General features: G+C 33.2%; 3 protein-coding genes across 8 annotated transcripts; 2 read left to right on the forward strand and 1 right to left on the reverse strand.

The window, feature by feature from the left end:
• Positions 1 to 462: 462 nt before the first annotated feature.
• On the forward strand, positions 463 to 5622 carry LOC105140299 (indigoidine synthase A family protein). Its single transcript, XM_011047076.1, has 13 exons — positions 463 to 638; positions 706 to 802; positions 1062 to 1172; positions 1974 to 2056; positions 2576 to 2635; positions 2741 to 2801; positions 3064 to 3170; positions 3250 to 3327; positions 3982 to 4027; positions 4131 to 4251; positions 4348 to 4433; positions 4587 to 4670; positions 5208 to 5622. Exons 1-13 carry the CDS (start codon positions 561 to 563, stop codon positions 5219 to 5221), a joined length of 1026 nt encoding a protein of 341 aa, XP_011045378.1. The 5' UTR covers positions 463 to 560; the 3' UTR covers positions 5222 to 5622.
• A 2189-nt stretch (positions 5623 to 7811) lies between these two features.
• Positions 7812 to 8781, reverse strand: LOC105140300 (protein GAST1-like). The gene is made up of 4 exons (XM_011047077.1): positions 8539 to 8781; positions 8379 to 8435; positions 8247 to 8280; positions 7812 to 8141 (listed from the first exon to the last, which is right to left on the reverse strand). Exons 1-4 carry the CDS (start codon positions 8605 to 8607, stop codon positions 7960 to 7962), a joined length of 342 nt encoding a protein of 113 aa, XP_011045379.1. The 5' UTR covers positions 8608 to 8781; the 3' UTR covers positions 7812 to 7959.
• Positions 8782 to 11149: 2368 nt separating this feature from the next.
• Positions 11150 to 16174, forward strand: LOC105140301 (nuclear cap-binding protein subunit 1-like). Of its 6 annotated transcripts, none has more exons than XR_845164.1 (7): positions 11150 to 11180; positions 11327 to 11363; positions 13453 to 13524; positions 14040 to 14068; positions 14328 to 14394; positions 15175 to 15387; positions 15914 to 16174. XR_845164.1 is itself a non-coding variant. In XM_011047080.1 (5 exons), the coding sequence occupies exons 1-5, from the start codon at positions 11349 to 11351 to the stop codon at positions 15204 to 15206; spliced, it is 318 nt and encodes a 105-aa protein (XP_011045382.1). In that variant the 5' UTR covers positions 11334 to 11348; the 3' UTR covers positions 15207 to 15478. The 6 variants fall into 6 exon arrangements, 2 of the variants coding, with proteins under 2 accessions (XP_011045382.1, XP_011045380.1); XR_845162.1 differs by lacking the exon at positions 11150 to 11180 and adding an exon at positions 14926 to 15020 and having other exon boundaries at positions 11334 to 11363; positions 13937 to 14068; XR_845161.1 differs by lacking the exon at positions 11150 to 11180 and having other exon boundaries at positions 11334 to 11363; positions 13937 to 14068.
• Positions 16175 to 18103: the final 1929 nt, after the last annotated feature.

An 18103-nucleotide genomic window follows, 5' to 3' on the forward strand; every position in this document is an offset into this window, starting at 1 on the left:
ATTTTGTTTGTTATCATCACTTTTTTTCCTTTCCAATATGATTGGAATAAAACAAGTTTATTTAGATGATTATGACTATAATCTAAGTTATTAATTTTTTTTTAAATATTCTAATAATATCTAAATATTTTATTAAAATAATAATATAATCGCATCATAACACGAGTTTTGATCTAGTTGATAACCAGTTAATGTCACTTATAAAATATAATTAAAAAAATATTTGATAGAATAGATTAAAAAGATTGATTCCAATTAAAAAGAAAAACTCCCTTTATAATTTATAGAATAGAAATATTTAAAAAATAAATAACATTAACTAAAAAGGAAAAATAAAAATATTTTAAAAAGAAAAAAAATTGATAGTAAACAAAGCTAAAAATTAAAATTATTTTTACGTGGACATGGAGAGGTAAAAAGGACCAAAAAAGAAAAAACATAAAGAGGACCTGTCTATCTGGCCCGTTGGGATTACTTTGACACGCAACCAGCACCAAACTCCTCTTCTTTCCTTCTGCTCACTTTCTTGAACCAAAAAAAAATAAAATAAAAATAAAAAAATGGAGTCTTCGTCATCAGCTCTGTCAAGATTATCGAATTTACATAGGCACCTTCACCCTCCACAATCAAACTCCAAGGCAAGATATTCACCATCTTTTTTATTTTTATCAGTTGGTTTTATATACTTAATGGTATTATTATCAGATTCAAGAAGGGTTGCTGAAGCTATCTCCAGAGGTTACTGAAGCTCTTTCATCTGGGCATCCTGTTGTTGCTTTAGAATCCACTATTATTTCTCATGGTATCCTTTTTCATATTCCTCAACTTATTATTTTTGTTAAATTTTAAACCTTTTTTTCTAATTCTGGGTGTGCAATTTATTATCATTTGATTTCCCGTTTTCCCGTATCAAGTCCATAGTTTTACAGTGCAGTAGTATTGCGTGAGATGAGATATAGAAAATGCTCAGCTTTCTTTCAATTTTTTGCTTACTTTGTAAAACACGTTCTGGGTATTGCTGTTGCTTGCTGTGGCTTCTGATGGTTTTAAGTTATGGACAGGTATGCCTTATCCTAAAAACTTGAAAACAGCGAAGGAGGTGGAGGCAATTGTGAGGGAGAATGGAGCAGTTCCTGCCACCGTTGCCATTTTGGATGGTGTACCTTGCATAGGTATTTTCATGCTAAATTCTCTCTTTTCATTTTCTGTGCATGGTAATGAGAAGGCTCCCTTCATCATTGTGCTGCAGTGATCTTGACTTGGTAAAAGTAAAATGGATCGCAGCATATGAGCTGGTTGATGGAGAGATGTCTCCTGATATTTTTTTAATACTTTGGCAAACTTGCCACATGTTCATTCAATACAGCAAATACGTAAAATCATTAAATTGACTGAGGATAATTTAGGAATTATATTAATCCAGTGGCATTTTTTCTGTGTATTTTTCATGCCAATTATGTTAGCTAGATCCTGAGGAAGACATCCTTACAGATTGTTAAAGATACATGTTAAATAAATTTAAGACCTTTTAGGAATTAGAGCCTGCGCATATTAACCAATTCTGTAAGATAAGAGAATGGCTTTGCAAGTTAGAGGGTTGAACTTTAAATGAATAGACTGTTGTCACAGAATCAATACGAACTCTCTATTTCTGGATTAATAAGAAAAGGATAATTTGTGGTTATGTTGATGCATTCTTGCTCTATGTTTTAAATACTGCACGTCATGCTTATTCACTTCATTTAGTTTAACTTACAAGGAGATATAATGAACTCTTTCCAGCAGTATTAGACTCCCTGCTATGCTTGCATTGGTTGGGGATGGGGTTGAAGGGGGTTGGATAGGCCTTTTTCTCTTCTTTCAACTGGCCTTTCTGCTGCAATTGTGGAAGATATGAAGTTGCTTTGCCCATAAGATAATTACTCATGTTTTAATGTAATTTTCTCTTGTTTCTAAGCTCATTATGTTTTTAGGTTTGAGTACCGGAGAGCTAGAGAGACTTGCTACTCTTGGAACTAAAGCACAAAAGACTGCTCGGAGAGACATTGCACATGTTGTGAGTAGCTTTGAATATGACTCACTTTGTGAATGCATTTTTTCTCTTGTAATACGTGAATATAAAAGAACTGCAATGTAGTTTTGAGTAGTTTCTGTCTTTTTATTATTGTGCACTTGAGGGAGTGTTTTGATCTGGTATCAATTTGCTAGGTCAATAATGCTGCAAGCAACTTTTGGTTGCACCTTGTTTGTTGATCAAGGTAGATCTCATGACAAAGAAGTCAACCAGTTGTGTAAATTAATTTCTCATTGATTTTTATGTAGTAAATTTTGACTGCTAAGAATTAGTTAAGTAATAAGTTTGCCAACTAAAAAGATGTATCTCGGAGCAACTGCCTATGGAGATTTTAAGCACATGTAGGAGTAATATTATTTTGGAACCTGGGTAATTCCTGTGCTCATTGCTCTGTTACCCATTGCATGTTTGACATATGGAATCCTTAAACCAGCGCTGTAATATTTGATTGCTTGTTAAGTGTTGCAGCTAACTTTACATGCTTGTTTTTACTTTTTTTAGGTGGCTAACAGAGGGAATGGTGCTACTACTGTTTCCGCAACCATGTTTTTTGCTTCCATGGTGATCTCTCTGTTTCAAATCTTATATGTTTTGCTGCAAATAAACAGCATTGTTGTATGGTTCAAATGTGTTCCTAATGTGGGTTTTACTTATTAACCCTTACAGGTTGGTATCCATGTTTTCGTTACTGGGGGAATTGGGGGAGTACATAGACATGGTGAGCAAAGTAAGTTCCATAATTCAGCTTCCATCTATATCCTGGTGGTGTGGTCGGCCTAGCATTAGTAGCAGTGTTGTGTACTGGGAGCACCCAATGCTCATGACTTGTTCATTGTCATCATGTGATGTTTGGAACACACATCCACTACTAATCCATTGCTGACCATATGGGCGAACTTCTTTCTGGTCTGGAAGAAGAGGGGGTGATTTTCATGAAACCATATTTGATTGCTGGAATTGACATACATTTTCTCATGTTTTCTTGGCAGCCATGGATATATCTTCTGATCTTACAGAGCTTGGCAGGACTCCAGTTGCAGTAATCTCTGCTGGAGTAAAATCTATATTAGATATTCCCAGAACCCTAGAATATTTGGTACACATCTCCTTTTTTACCCCGTATAACTTTGGAAGCAATTCAATTTCAGGTGCTCATATCACTTTTTAAAATACAGGAGACTCAGGGCGTTTGTGTTGCTGCTTATAAGACCAATGAGTTTCCGGCATTTTTCACAGAGAGAAGTGGCTGCAAGGTACACCCATTCTCATGAATTGATACTTCTTTTGAAGCTGCAATTTGCAAAACGCAAGTATCGTTAAATCTGTTAGGTTTGGCTGCATACAGGTTTGGCTGCAATGTATGCCCACTTTCTAGGATTGCACCACCTGATGACTTTCCCTAATATTATCTGGCTGAGGAAAAAAATCCCCACCATGTTATGGTCCCTTGAATTTGTACTGTTTCTTTCAATCTGAGATACAAATAACGGTTCAAGTGTGCTTACACGGGTACTAAACTGGTGTAGGTGGACCAAATCAACCATATTGGTTGTGCTCACTGCACCTACCAGTTACAATAGCAGAGTCCAGTCTACTGTATTTCAGGCTACTTTGGTCTACCTAAGTCCAATTTTATCAAGATTTTCAAGGATCAGAACCTAGGACATGGGGTATACACAAGATGAATCCAAAAAAGATTGATAAATCTTGTGATGGGCTTTATACAAGAGAAACACAAAAGACACATGCATCTGAAAATAATACCGCATTCATGAAAAAGGCCGTGGCCATAAAAAAATGTTGCTTTCACACTGCATCAATACATTGTGTCTGCAAGTTTTCTTTTTAACATGCAATCGCATATGATCTAATGAATTTTTCTTGTTGATTTATGACAAATAATACAGGTGCATTGTCATGTTGACACCCCAGATGACTGTGCTCGGCTAATAGGCAAGTGAAAAAGTTTGGTCAATTTACCTTTATTCCACCCGCAGCCCATGTAAGAATGAGAAGAATCATGAGTAACTGTGCTTCCTTTCTTCATTAACTGCAGATGCGAACTTGAAACTTAAGCTTGGATCTGGAATTCTAATTGCAGTTCCAATCCCCAAGGAACACTCAGCTTCTGGAGGCTTAATCGAGTCTGCTATACAAATTGCCCTTAGAGAAGCTAGGTTGGAAACTTCTCGGCTCCATTTTGTTTTCAACTTTTTTTGCTATTTATTAACTATTTTGCTTTAAGTTTTACATTTGTGGAATTGGATCCTCAGGGACAAGAATATAACTGGCAATGCTGAAACTCCATTCTTGCTTGCAAAAGTGAACGAACTCACTGGAGGAGCCTCACTGGCATCTAGTATCCTTTCTCTTGTTCTTAACACCTGATATTCAAATTTGGGAAGTTTTATTTTGTGGCCACGAACTTGACATATAAATAATCTTGCTCTGCTCATTTTCATAATTTCATTGTTGTTGTGATGATGTGATGTTGATCTTAACTCAAGCTCAGACATTGCACTTGTGAAGAATAATGCACTTGTTGGTGCTAAGATTGCAGTAGCCCTTGCTCAGCTAAAAGAACATTCTAATAGAGGTAATCTTGATGTTTTGTTGATTTCTTAGTAAAAAGTCAAAAAAATAAAACAAAAAATACACAACATTTATGGGTCTGTATAACCTTGTTTGTCTCTCTCTCGATTTGCTTGACTGTAAGGTTGCCATTATTATTTGTTCTTTCCTATATCATTTTTTTCTTGCATATTGCTATTTTGTTCTTCAAGTAGCAGAGCTTGTAGAGCAATGTTCACAAATCTTTTACTTGATTCTGATTGTTAGCCAAGACCTTCTCTAAAGAGTGACTAACAATAGGTATATGCAACAGTACCTGTTCCATTTTCAAATGATTACAAGTGATAAGAATGCCGAAAAATTTTGGAGGCAAGGACTGGGGCATAGTAAAGAATTGCAATGCGTTACTGAACTTATAGGAATCTCAGATTCCTCTAGATAGATAATATTTTGCTCCATTTCCTTTTCCTCTATCTCCTTCGGTGTCCCTTTGTGATGCATTCCAGACCCTAGTTAGGCTGTCAGTTGTGATAATTTTAATTGATGTCTGATTCTTTGGCAGGAGATGCTGAGTGAACCCCGTGATCTCAAAATTGGCTCATGTGGCAACCAATCATCTTTGCAAATTGGAAAGTCGGACTCCTCCTTCACTAAAGCATGCACATGGTGTCACATCAGGTGATCAAAGTTGAAAGCTGATTGAGAACTTACAGCTAGGACTTTTTAGGTCAGTTGCTATTTAAGTCCCAGGATACTTTTGGTAGGAGGTTCAGGAGGTTAAAATTTAACCTTGGAGGGGGAGGGGTGGAAGTTTTTTTGGTACGAGGGGTTTGTACCTTTCATAGGAAGCCTGAGGAAAAATGCATTATTTACTTGGGACTTTCCTGAAAGCAGGAATCTATTTCGGACTAAAGTCACCGGTGCTGAGGATTGCAACTCAAAGGGCAGTTTCATTTAGAACCCTAATTATCTGTTTATGTATATTTGGGAAGATCTATTTTAATTGCCCCTGAAAGCTCAGATCCTTGAGATTGACCCTGAAGAAATGCCTTGAGAATCCCAGCTAAGAAATCAAACCAAGGCCCCTTGTCATGGAACCTTAACCACAGTAAATAAATTTTAAACTCTAATTGATTGGTTTCATCATTATCAGTAACCTTGATAACAGAGGTCTAGCAGCTTTTTTTTCTTGGGAAGCCCATGAACTAATAAAACATGTGAAGTTAATAGACAGGAAGCCATTTATTTCACCATTACGTTGTGCGAATTCGAATTCTCCATCATCAAACTATATTGAAAGAGAAAAGTGTCCAAATCCCTGAGGTTCTGTATATTTATTTATTTTATCTTTGCTTTCATTACTTAACTAATCCAAAGATGATCGATGGTAAACTTAATTACCTCCCTTAATTAGAATTAGGAGTTTAAGGACTTAACAAAGTACACAAAAGAGTTTCCTAATGGATTCTTTTCTTCATTTCGTACCAGGGACTCAATGCGCATTGATCTCACTAGAATTAGACAGACAGCCAAGCCTTTTAAGAAAAAATCAATTACAAGTAACGTGTTATTCCGGGCGACAAAAAAGCCATGATCCATGTGCCCTAGCATGCTGCGCATGCATTTTATGTCATACTGGGTATCCATCGTATTCTACAAGGACAATTTTTACCCTCAATTTCAAAAGACGGCACCTGGCTGCTGATTTGTGAAGGTTCTTTTGTTTTCAAACTCTTTCTTAAAAAATCTTGGGATAAATTAGGCAACTATTATATAAAATAAAAAAATAATAATGAATTAATATAGTATGAAAAAGTTTTCTATTAAATAATATATTTTTAAATATCATGATTTTAAACCTTAATATTTAAATAATATGATGGTTTAGAAATATAATATATAATTTATATTATGTTTTTGAATCGCGATAATTATTTGATGTCACGATGGTCAATCGCAACATCAATTAAATTCCAATGCTTTTATTGGGACATTGAAAGTTAAACCTGTTTATCTTTTACTTGTATCATCACCCTACTCAAGCCATTCCGGTGGTGGGTGGGGGAAATTTTGGTGGCAAAAAAACCGATGGCTTATTCACCTAGTGGCAACATATTTATTAGAGTGATGTGTTTTGTCATTTGAGTGCTGTGATTCAGCGATAATTGATCTTTTTTGTTCTTTTTTTCTTTTCTCTTTCCTGTGTCTTGTGTCATCTAGTTTGTATTTATTTTGGGTTTCATCCTTATTTTTTTATTTTTTTATTTTTTTAGATTCGACGCTTCTTTAAGTTTATTTTATTTTTAATTTCATCCCTCATCATTTAATCTCATTAGATTTTTTTTTTATCCAATCTAGTCCTCATTTTTTTTATTGCTATTTTTTAATCCTTTGCATTATTATTCTTTTTATTTTATCCTTGAGAATTTAATTTAATTTTATATGGTTTCCAAGTTTAATCCTCATTTTTTTTATTGCTCTCTTTTTTATCTCTTTCTTCATTTATTTTATTTTTCAATTTACTCCCTAATTAATTCCTTTCAATTTATTTTTTGTGTATGGTTTAGTTCTCATTGGCTCGGGCCTTCTTTAAAGTTTTTTTGGTTGAATGTTGTTTTTTTGACTAAGTGTTTTTTTTGGATTTTTTTATCTCGATATCATATCACGGATTGTGGGGTTATAAAGTTAGGCTAAGTTGACATGGATTTTTTTTTAGAATTATATTTTTTGATTTTTTTTTAATTTTTGATATTTGGTTATTTAGTCTTAAACTTTACAATTTTTTTTTTGTGGATTTTTCAATATTACATCCCAAGTAGTATTTTAGTAAATTTAACCTGGTTTATCTCATATTATCTTTTTCTGAATATTATTTTTTTGAAAAAAATTTGGACCGGCTTGATGTGTTTTATCTAGTTTACTCTAAATAATAATAATAATAATAATAATAATAGACTTCTACATTCCATTCCAGTTAGACCGCACAACCACAAGTTCGAGCAACATAAACCACCTTGTCCATGCTAAACAATCCTTTCCACTTCTGGTGGAACAAGCTTGCAAACACAAGGAACATCCAATCTATAATTTTTTTTTCTTACGAAATTAATATCGTTATCTTAAAAAAAAAACCCAATAAATTACTATAGATTAAAAAAAAGGACAAAAATATAACGATGACATATAATAAGAGGTGCATGTTAATAGGGTATATGGTAAAAAGGGAAATGACTTGCTGACTGGTTACATATATAGCGATTACTAATAAACTAAGCAGCTGCTGGAAGGGGACGGTCCAGTAGAAACATGAATTTTCAAGGGCATTTGGGCCCTCCTCTCTTGGTCTTCCAGTTGTTGTAGCAAGGGCAAGACTGTTTGTTCCCATACGTGCCGGGAGGCACACACAAGCACTTTGCACAGCACTTTTGGCAGAAGAACAAGCATGGCTTCTTGTATGCTGTGGCTGAGCACCTGGTGGTGCACCTTGGTGCACATTCTGTCCACAACAATTCGTGAATGAGCGGCAGTTTTGCCAGCTTCCTAGCTCGGTTGGGTTAAATTCAAGAAAATCGGAAGGCAACAAAGAGAAAAGGTAACTCACCCTGAGGACGAAGACTGCCTTGAGTGGCCCCATACTGCAATACCCGGAAAGGAGTTAGCTTTGAAATAATACAATATCATGCACTTCATGGATTGAAGAAGGGCACTTTGTAAGTGCTACATATAGTCTCACCATTGCATGGTTGCCCTGTCGTTGTGGCTGTGAAGCTGAGATTGGTGTTTTAAGAGCCTAGACAATCCAGTTCAATATGAATCATATGATCATTAGCATAAACGCAAATTGAAGCAAGAATTTCTTGAAAGACAAAAGAGATAGCGTTGTGGATCCTTACCTGGTTTTGTCCTAGCAGAAAAAGCACCAGCAGAGAGCATAACAAAATGGCAATGCTTGATTTGCCCATTTTCTTGGTGAAGAGAAATTAACAGTACAACAAGTGAGTTGGGATGGGATGGAAGAGTGCTGGTGTCGAGCTATGCTGGAAAGCCATTTATAGGCAATTGCCTGTTGGGCCTGTCGGCTGGCTGAATTTATTGCTCAGTGGATATATAAGCTCGTTCAGGATTTTTTTGTGTGGGAACAGGAGGAGAGAATCACAAGATACATGTCTCAGCACTGCTATATGGTTTTTTTATCTTTATTACCAAATGACACATGTACCCTTCATAAAAAAAGAAACACCATCGGGCCCTCCTCGTGCACTGAGCGATACGTTGGATTGTGGTGGGGCACTTCGGCTTCTGTTTCTCTTACCTTTATCTTGCTGCCACCGTGAAGCTTATCTTCATCACTTGCCGGCCGCCCTTGCAATTTACACAGCAGTCACACAGACTTCATTGGAAAGAAATTTAATCTTACTATCCGAGAATTTCATCCAAGAATATGCCAAAAATAAAAATAAAATCAATGCACAAACAACCGAACTTCGGAAAAAATAAAATTGAGGGCAGAGAGAGGATATGAACTTCATGGTAGACAGATGGGCCAGTCACAGTTGCCACTGTGGGGTCATAGGTGTCCGTATTCCATGTGCATTTGCAAGCAACTAGGTCACCGCAGGCCCGGTAAGCATGTGCCCATAACATGTCCCCTGTTCTTCTTTGGGACCCGCCATGAGAAAGTTACATGAACCACAAAATGCTGCTCTCGCAGAACTCATCGTCATCAATGTCATCCTCTCTCTTCTCTTCTGCTACTGTTGTTTAGGGCTCTTTCTTTATCATCATCATCATCCAGAACTGCATTTAAAGGCTTAGGACGGAGGTAGTTCTCACACCCTCGTTAAATGCCATGTTGCTGGCTCCACCACGTTAAAGAACTTCTTTTACGTAGCTACAGACACAGAATAATTGAAACTCCTGCTGACGAACTGTAGAGTTTACCCTGCGCTTCATTTGGTTTCAATAAAACCTTTACCGACAAATTTATTCAGTTTTAACAGTTGGTTGCAGAAATCTTATGGATAGATTAGATGATTAAGGGCGTTTGTCTTTCTTTCTTATTTTTTTTTTTTGAGTTATAATATTGAAATTAACATTTAAATGATTCCGAACACCTTTAGACTCTTAAGATTGTCCGGAGAGAATCTATACTTGGTTTTGGTTTTAGTTGATGCTTGTCAGTTACCCGCACTCCGCTGCGGGGTAAATACTGAAATCATATAAACAGATCGAAGAAAAAGAGGGAGAAAAAAAAAAAAAGATAGCTGTAAATGATAATTTTCAAGCAAAGAAAGACTCCATCAAAAATCAATTGATATAACACATGAATACATTTTGGTCACAGACGACAAACATAGCAGACCATACTCTGAATGGATTAGGAACTTTGATTTCTGAATCCAAAGCTCGGAAGAAGAATTAACACAAGTTGAAAAGTTCATTGTCTGGTCTCTTGGCAATGAGTAATGCAGTTGTAGATATCAGATATACGAGGCAAAATCTGTGAAACAGGTAGATAGGTATATCAATATGCAATTCTAGCTTCAACACCGACACATTCTTTGAGGTTTCATTACGTCCAATCACAACAAAGAGATTTAAAGAAGCAATTGATGAACTTCTTCAATATATGTTAAAGAAAATTCCTTGATTATTTTGTTTCATATTTAAGAAGAGCTTACAGATAAGCATCCAGATATTACAAAAAAAAAAATTAAATAAAAAAAAATTAAATTTTCTAGTTTTAATCAAAAAAATATATATACACATACTATATAGTAGATATTCTAACTCTTCAAGACAACTTAGAATCATTTGTTTTTGAAATTGAGTTTTGATTGCACCAACAAATTTTGATCTTGTTTTAATTAGTTGGGCTTGTATTTATATATGTTTTAGTTTATTTTAAAACTTGTGTTATTTAATGGTTTATTTGAGTTATGTTTTATTTTATTATTTTAGTAATATTAGGTTTTTAATGTGTTAAAGTCTATTTATCAAAGTTTGAGTTTGTTAAGTTAAATTATAATTAGCTTTATACGATGTAAACCAATTTTTAAACTTATTTTGTAATTTATAAAATTTTCTTTAAAGCTGCGGCATATTATATGTTTTGTTTATTTTTATATGATTAAGTGATTTATATATTAAATTTTTAAATGAATTTACAAACTTTTTAAATAATTAATTAATTTTATTGTGATTTATACTTTTTGTTTGTGTCTTATAAGCAGAGGATAAAAATAATTAATTGTATATAATTTTGATATTTTAATATAAAATTTTTGTTAAGTTAAGTTATAGATTTTTATTTAAATTTTAAATTAGTAATATAAAAAATGTTTCGCGCCAGTATATTTTATTCTTGCATGGCAATAAAAAATGTTCTGTTGAGAAGGACATGTTAGAAAAACAACCAGGTTGGAAGAGGCAAAAACTGAACTTTGTTGACAAACACCGAGGCAATGAATCTCAACTCCTAGGAATCGCATTAACGTAATTAACCCACATGTTCTGTTGGATAAATTGATGCGCGATTGCGCGAGATCATCGTTTTTTTTTGGGGAAGCACTAATATCCATAATTAACGACAGTGCATAAGCTCTAATGACATTTTAACTCAATCTTAAAAATTAACATGCCAAATACCTTGGATAATTGTTGGAAATAACAGAGGTTTCTAGTTCAGTTGCTGAACTCGTGGATGCACAAAGTCATTGTAAAGGAAAAAATAATCCGTTTATTATAAATGATTTTTCATATTATTTTTATTTAATTTTAGCATTTGAACACGATTTTTTATATAAAAAATAGTTATGATAGGAATTGTTTTTAAAAGTGTTTTTTTAAATACATTAAAATAATTTTTTTATTTTTTTAAATTATTTTTAACATCAGCGTATCAAAATAATTAAAAAAAATCAATTTCAAATAATTTTTTTTAATTTTTTTAAATATTTTCTTTTTAAAAAACAAATAAAATCTATTACTTATCACCCCAACTATGTATTAAAGTTGCAAACACGATTAAAATTAAATATATAATCTTATTAAAATATATTAAAATATATTAATGTTTAATTTTATGTTGTTTTGAAATTAAATTAAATTTTAAATATTAAATCAATTCATGTGTTTGGAAACTTGTGAGGATAATGATTTCAATTAATTCAAATGATAATAATAACAAATGAGAAAAAAACAAAATACTTTATGATTTGCTATAGTTTTCTTCAGTGTAGTTTATGGGATACCGCGGTATTGTACAAGCAGTTCATGTTCCTTCTTGCTAACATGCATTTGATATCCACCTTAATATCTAACTTACTGATTCGATGATTCTCAACCGAATTCAACTTTAGCCTAGATGAAATAACTATGGTTTCTTGTTTTTTTCAATTATAAAAAAGAAGTTTCCATGTTGACTTTTCTTCTGGGTTGAACAACAGTCGAATGGAAACTTCTAGTTGAGATTTAAAACACTGGTTCATAAGTTCTAACGGCAATTAGTTCCCACTTAGATGCTATTCTTATTTTTATTTTTATTAATATGTGTTCGGACTAGTTTGTGATATCTTAACTAATTTTATGAGTTTTAAAATTTACAACTACATAAGCTTTAAGCTTTGAATGTCCTAAAATTTATGAACTGCTGGTTTACAGGGAGACGTTTCCTTCTTCGAATTGGCGAGAAGTGCTCCGAGTACGCCACCAGCTCCGACTTCAAAGAACACATTGTCCGTATAACACACTCACTCTAATTTTTCTACTATTCCTTGAAAAAACCCTAGCTTTCTTCTAAATTATGCATCGTGTTCTTGATTTTGAAATATTTCCAGGAAACATACTTCGGCGAGAGTTGGAGCACTCTTTCAACGATATTTTATCTGTAAAGTTCAATTAATTAGCTTATTTTTAACAAGAAAATGCTTCCTAGGAAGATTGACTTGCTGTTTTATTTACTGTGATTTCTTTCTGAATGACAGTTACTTCTCCAATGTGCTGAACAGTTGCCTCACAAGATTCCTTTTTATGGAACTTTGGTATTGTACTTTACTATGTTCTCTTTTATTTCACTTGCATGTAAAAGTGTTTCATGTAGACGGAATCTATAGGCATGTATTCTTGATAATATTCAAAAGGTGCCGTGTTCTTTTTTTCCTTGAAAGATCACCTTGATGACTGCAAAATCTTGATGGCATGAATTCTAACAGAATAGAGAGGACCCCGTGACTGCAAAATCATCTTCTTCTTTTTTTGAAAGATCACCTTGATGCTCTTTCTACCATGAAGTCCATTTCTAGTCAGGACATTTAATGGTCTATTTAGTCGCCTGTAACCTTAGTGACATTAGCCTATATTTCCTAATTAATCGAACATTATATGACATCAAAAGATGATAAAGAGACCACAAAATTCTACTATAACAAGACTTAAAACTATGAAGGGAAGCAAACTCATTGTCTTTGTACCACAATGATATTTTGGTGTATTGTGATCATGTTTAGCATAAAACTCATTGTCTTCTGAGTTTTCTATGCCAAGTCCTTATTCTTCCCTGTGGTGGAGTTGACTCTTTGGTCACTAAGCCCAAATAAATGTCAAGAACATCCACAACATGCAATGTTACTTGTAGAGAATATAGATCTCGTTGTTTTCTGTTCTGCATATTTCCTTTTGATTCTGTCTGGTTTTGTACCTTGTCGAATTGGGTGCCCTTGTGATTTACATGCTTATTAAGGTGAAGCTTTATCGCAAATACAGTGAATCCACCTGCTTATTCTGTTCTCTCTCTCTTTCTCTCACAGGTTGGCTTACTGAACTCTGAGAATGAGGACTTCGTGAAGAAAATGGTGGAGACAACTCAAGATAATTTTCAGGTGAGCATACCTGGCATGAATAGGCTGTTATTATACCAGTTCATTTTGTTGTGCTCCTGGTAACCTGATCAGATCTAAATGCTTATATATTCTTTAGGGTTTGTGCAAGTTTGTTGGCATGCATTTACTAATTGTTCCATTAATGTCCATCATGTGCAGTTCTTTCTTCAAATAAGAGTTTCAGTTGCATGATACCATCACAAAATATTATGAAGAGGAAACTTTTTTTTTTTTTTCCTGGTGTCACTGCATATCAGCACTAGTTTGCAGAATGTCTCCGTGCTCTGTTGTAATTTTACTTATTTCCCCACCCTATTTTGTATATCCTTATCCAGTCTTTGGTTAAGGGCACTAATATCACATGCGATACTTCCCTCTGTCTCCCAATTGCTAACACTACATCTACATGCAGCAAGTTCCTGAAGAGATTGAGAGTGTCATGGTTGGTATAGAAGCATATTTGAGCATCAAAAGGCATAATTCTGACACCTGTTTGTCTTTTTTTGAAGATGATAATGAATCTGGGAGTGATGTTGTCGAGAAGGTATTGTTTCTCTGTTATTGGTATTCTCTTATGCTGTTATCACATATTTGCAAAAGTAAAAACAGGAGCATCTTAACCATTTAGAAATAACAAATGCATTTATGGAAAAAATTGGCTCCTTTCTACAGATATTTTTTTTATTGAAAGCAGGAATCGATTTTTATGTTCTTCAATGTACTTAATGCAATATTCTTTCTAATTCTTTGAATTGTGCTTGTTTCTTTCCTATCTCAACATTGACTGTTTATGTTTTCTTCAGGATTTCTTGGAAGGTTTATGGGGTCTGATTCAAGTACGATGTGGCAATGGATGGAAAGTTGACAGTGGCAAGCTATCAGTATTCTTTGGGTTTATTTCGTGTCTGAAACTTTTCTTGCATTTGTCTTTTTTCATACCAGCAACTATATTTTCTGTTTATTGTGTTAATGCTATTATTGTCCTCAGATAACTGTTCTTCAGATCATGATGGTGGTGAATATTTAACTGTATAAATGATGAGATAGGAAGGAAAATATGGCTTCCTTGGAAGAAAAAATTACAAATAGATCTTTCTAGTCTAATGAAATCATATTAGTGTTTGCCTTCAGCTAGAAAATAATGAACCCTTTTTATACATCTTGTTCTTTGTTACTGGACCCAGGGGAGAGTGGTTGAGGTTAAATTCTACTCATTTTCTATGCCATTGAGAATATATGAAAAAAGGGTGCTTAATAACTCCTGAGAGAATTTCAGTTAGATCAATGCAGTTGAAATTGGTTTTAACCTATTGTTGTGAAATTTGCTTATTTATGAGAATTTTTATTCATAACAAATTTCATTGCAGACAGAAAATTTTATTCAAAATGGATGACTGTCAGGTTCATGTTCTCACACCAGTAAATGAATTGGAGTAATTCCTAACTGATGGCCTTCATTGAAAGCTTGATAACATTGAAAGACTATTTCATTTATGATGTCTTCTCAATGTATTGTGAAAATTTGTGATTATATTATGTGGTTGTTTTCTTTCATTAAATGCAATATTTTTTATTCTGTATTCATAAGGTGTCTATACGCTCCTTTATTTTTCTTCATGGTTATAAATCCTGCCACATTACACTTTCCAGTACCCAGACCTCATCTCTTGTTTGAACTTTGAAGCTCAGCTGGTTGCTGGGAAGACTTATTAGTTTGGTCCCATCAACACTCCAGAGCAACCCAAGCCGCTTTCAGAAGTTTCCGGGGTACTTCATGGTAAACAGAAGCACAAGCACAATGCAGAGTTAAAGTATCCTTAAAGGATACGCAGGCTTAATATATTTCCTGCCAGTAAAACTGAGGTTCCATATGATACATATTGTGGATGCTTGTATTTGATAGATCAACATTTTCATTCTTTGATCTCTATATATCCTGTACGGTTTTGCTTTGGTTCTGGAGCTGGTAATCAAACCCCCCCCAACCAACTGAAACACTCTCTTCCGGGATGCTTATATAACTGTTGTGATTTTTTTAAGCATTATAAAGATGACCTTGAGACGCAAATTGAATGTTTTCCTTTAGCATCTGACCCCTGCTAAATCAGTACCTTACTTGGTACCTGACCTTTCCCATCAAATCTGTCTTTGGACATGGGAGATAAAAGAGGAAGGAGATTGTATGAGTTTCTTTTTTAACCTGCCTGTATTTCATGAGAGTTATGCAAGCAGAGGTTTTCCCATTATCACATAACAACTGACAGCAGGACTGCAAGTATTGAAACCGGAATATTGTAGTCTATTTTGTGCTACATTTAGTTTTGCTTGTTCTTGTAAAATAAAATTAAGCTGCATTTCACTTTCATTTCCCTGTTTATTTAGATAACAGGATATGCAGCCAATTCGATCGCTTGACTGTAGAAGAGCACTTGCTGGATGTGCTTTTGTTCCTCAATGGATGGTTTATTGAATGGATATTGAGCATCAAAGAAAATGAAAATTATGTGAATCTATTTATTTATTTTCTTTCTTAAATCAATGTCAAATTCATCTCTTATTTCTCTTCCCTAGTTACCTTATTTATTTGATGTAGAATTCAAAATTGAATAATGGCGTATAATTCATTAATATGATCATCCTTTCTTCCTCTCATTTGTTATCTTGTTGGGTAATGATGTAGAATTTTAAATTGGATAAAAAATTCATTAGAAATGAATATTATCTAATATTTTAAATTACTTATGGTATTGATGTGTATTTTTTTAATTATGTTCTAATTAGATTATTTGTTTAGTCATGAATAGGTTATGAAAAAAAAAAAAAAAACAAAATGTCGAGGATACAACAGTGGAGGCACTTCATCAAAAACATGTTATTAGAAACTCAATTTAGATGATATTTTTTGAATTCCAGGTTATGAAATTTTTTGAATATCATCTTAATGATAGAGACAAAGCTTGAAGAGATCACTTGCAAAAAAGATCTCTGCTAACCCCATGATTATAAATTTTCCTTTAAGAAATATAGGAATATATATCAGATTTGTTCCAATTTGGTGCAAAGAGCATGGTTATTGGTTAGAGAATAGTAAAAATGATGATATGATATTTTACTATGAGAAATCAAGCAAGTGGAGATTACGTTGGTGGCATGAGATTTAATAACTGGAAGGGTTAAAAAAGATTTGAGATTCATTTTGGAGCTCTTAATAATGCTCACAACTAAAATCAGAAGAAATGCCAAGATTTGATTAATCAAAGGCAACATATTAAATATGCTTATTCCAGAATTTCAAATTAAATTTAAAAAGATTATTGAATTTAATTGATTATAACTGTTGATTGTGTTCATTTTTTTTGTGTTAAAGATTAGTTTTTCATGATTGTGCTAAATCTAAGGATCCAAAGAATCGAAGGAACTTTCTTAAATTTTATGGTTTCTTGTCATTCATAATCGAGGAATAACGATGTTGTTTTAGAAAAATCTCATGGTAATCAATAAAAAATATAGCTCATGACATTCAAAAAAATATTATTTATGTTGCAATAGAAACCACCAATATTATCTTGAATGATTTTGGTAATGAGTTCTTCATTATTTTAATTGATAAGTTTTGTGATGTATTGGTTAAAAAGAAAATGATTGTTATTCTACGCTACGTAGATGTGAAGGAATATGTTATTGAATACTTTCTTGATACTATACATGTTAAAAATATAATTGCTTTATCACTTAAGAAAACAAATGAGGCATTGTTTACCGTACATGGACTTAATATATCATACCTGCGTGAAAGAAAAAAAAGATTATGATATTGCTAGTAATATGCAATGTGAATTTAATAGCTTGAAAGCTTTAACAATAAAAGAGGATCCATTTGCATATTATATTCATATTATATTCATTGTTTTGCTTATTAATTGCAACTAACACTTATTGATGTGACAAAAAAACCATGTTCATATTGCTTTGTTATTCAATGTGATTTCTAGTTTTATAAATGTTATGGGAGCCTTATTTAAGGAAAAAAATCTTCTTTGCAAGAAGCATCAGAGCAAGATAGTTGAAGCACTTTATAATGATGACATTTTAAATGATCAAGGTTTACGTCAAGAAATTATACTTTGAAGAGTCGATGATACAAGTTGAGACTCACATTATAAATTTTTGATAAATTTAATTATATTATTTGCCTATGTTGTTGATGGGATTAAGTTTATTGTTGAAGATGTATATTTAGAGCAAATGAGCGAAGCTTGTGCACTACAATTTGATATAATTTTATGATTTTTTTTTAATTTGCATTTGATGAAAAATATACTAGGGATCATAGATGAATTATCTCAAACATTACAAAAAAATAATTAAGATATTATAAATGTGATGGATTTGATTAAAGTTTTGAAATGACTTCAAGATAAAGGATGAAAATCTTTAATTGGTAAGATTTTTTTTTTATGAAAGACATAGCATTGATATTTTAAAAATAGATGATATGGTAGATGAAGGCGTGATGCTCAACAATTAATAAACTTGTATCATTATCATGCCAAGTTATTTTATGCAACAATTAACATTC

Source organism: Populus euphratica, unplaced genomic scaffold (assembly GCF_000495115.2).
Source record: "Populus euphratica unplaced genomic scaffold, PopEup_1.0 scaffold105.1, whole genome shotgun sequence".
Taxonomy (NCBI): Eukaryota; Viridiplantae; Streptophyta; class Magnoliopsida; order Malpighiales; family Salicaceae; genus Populus; species Populus euphratica.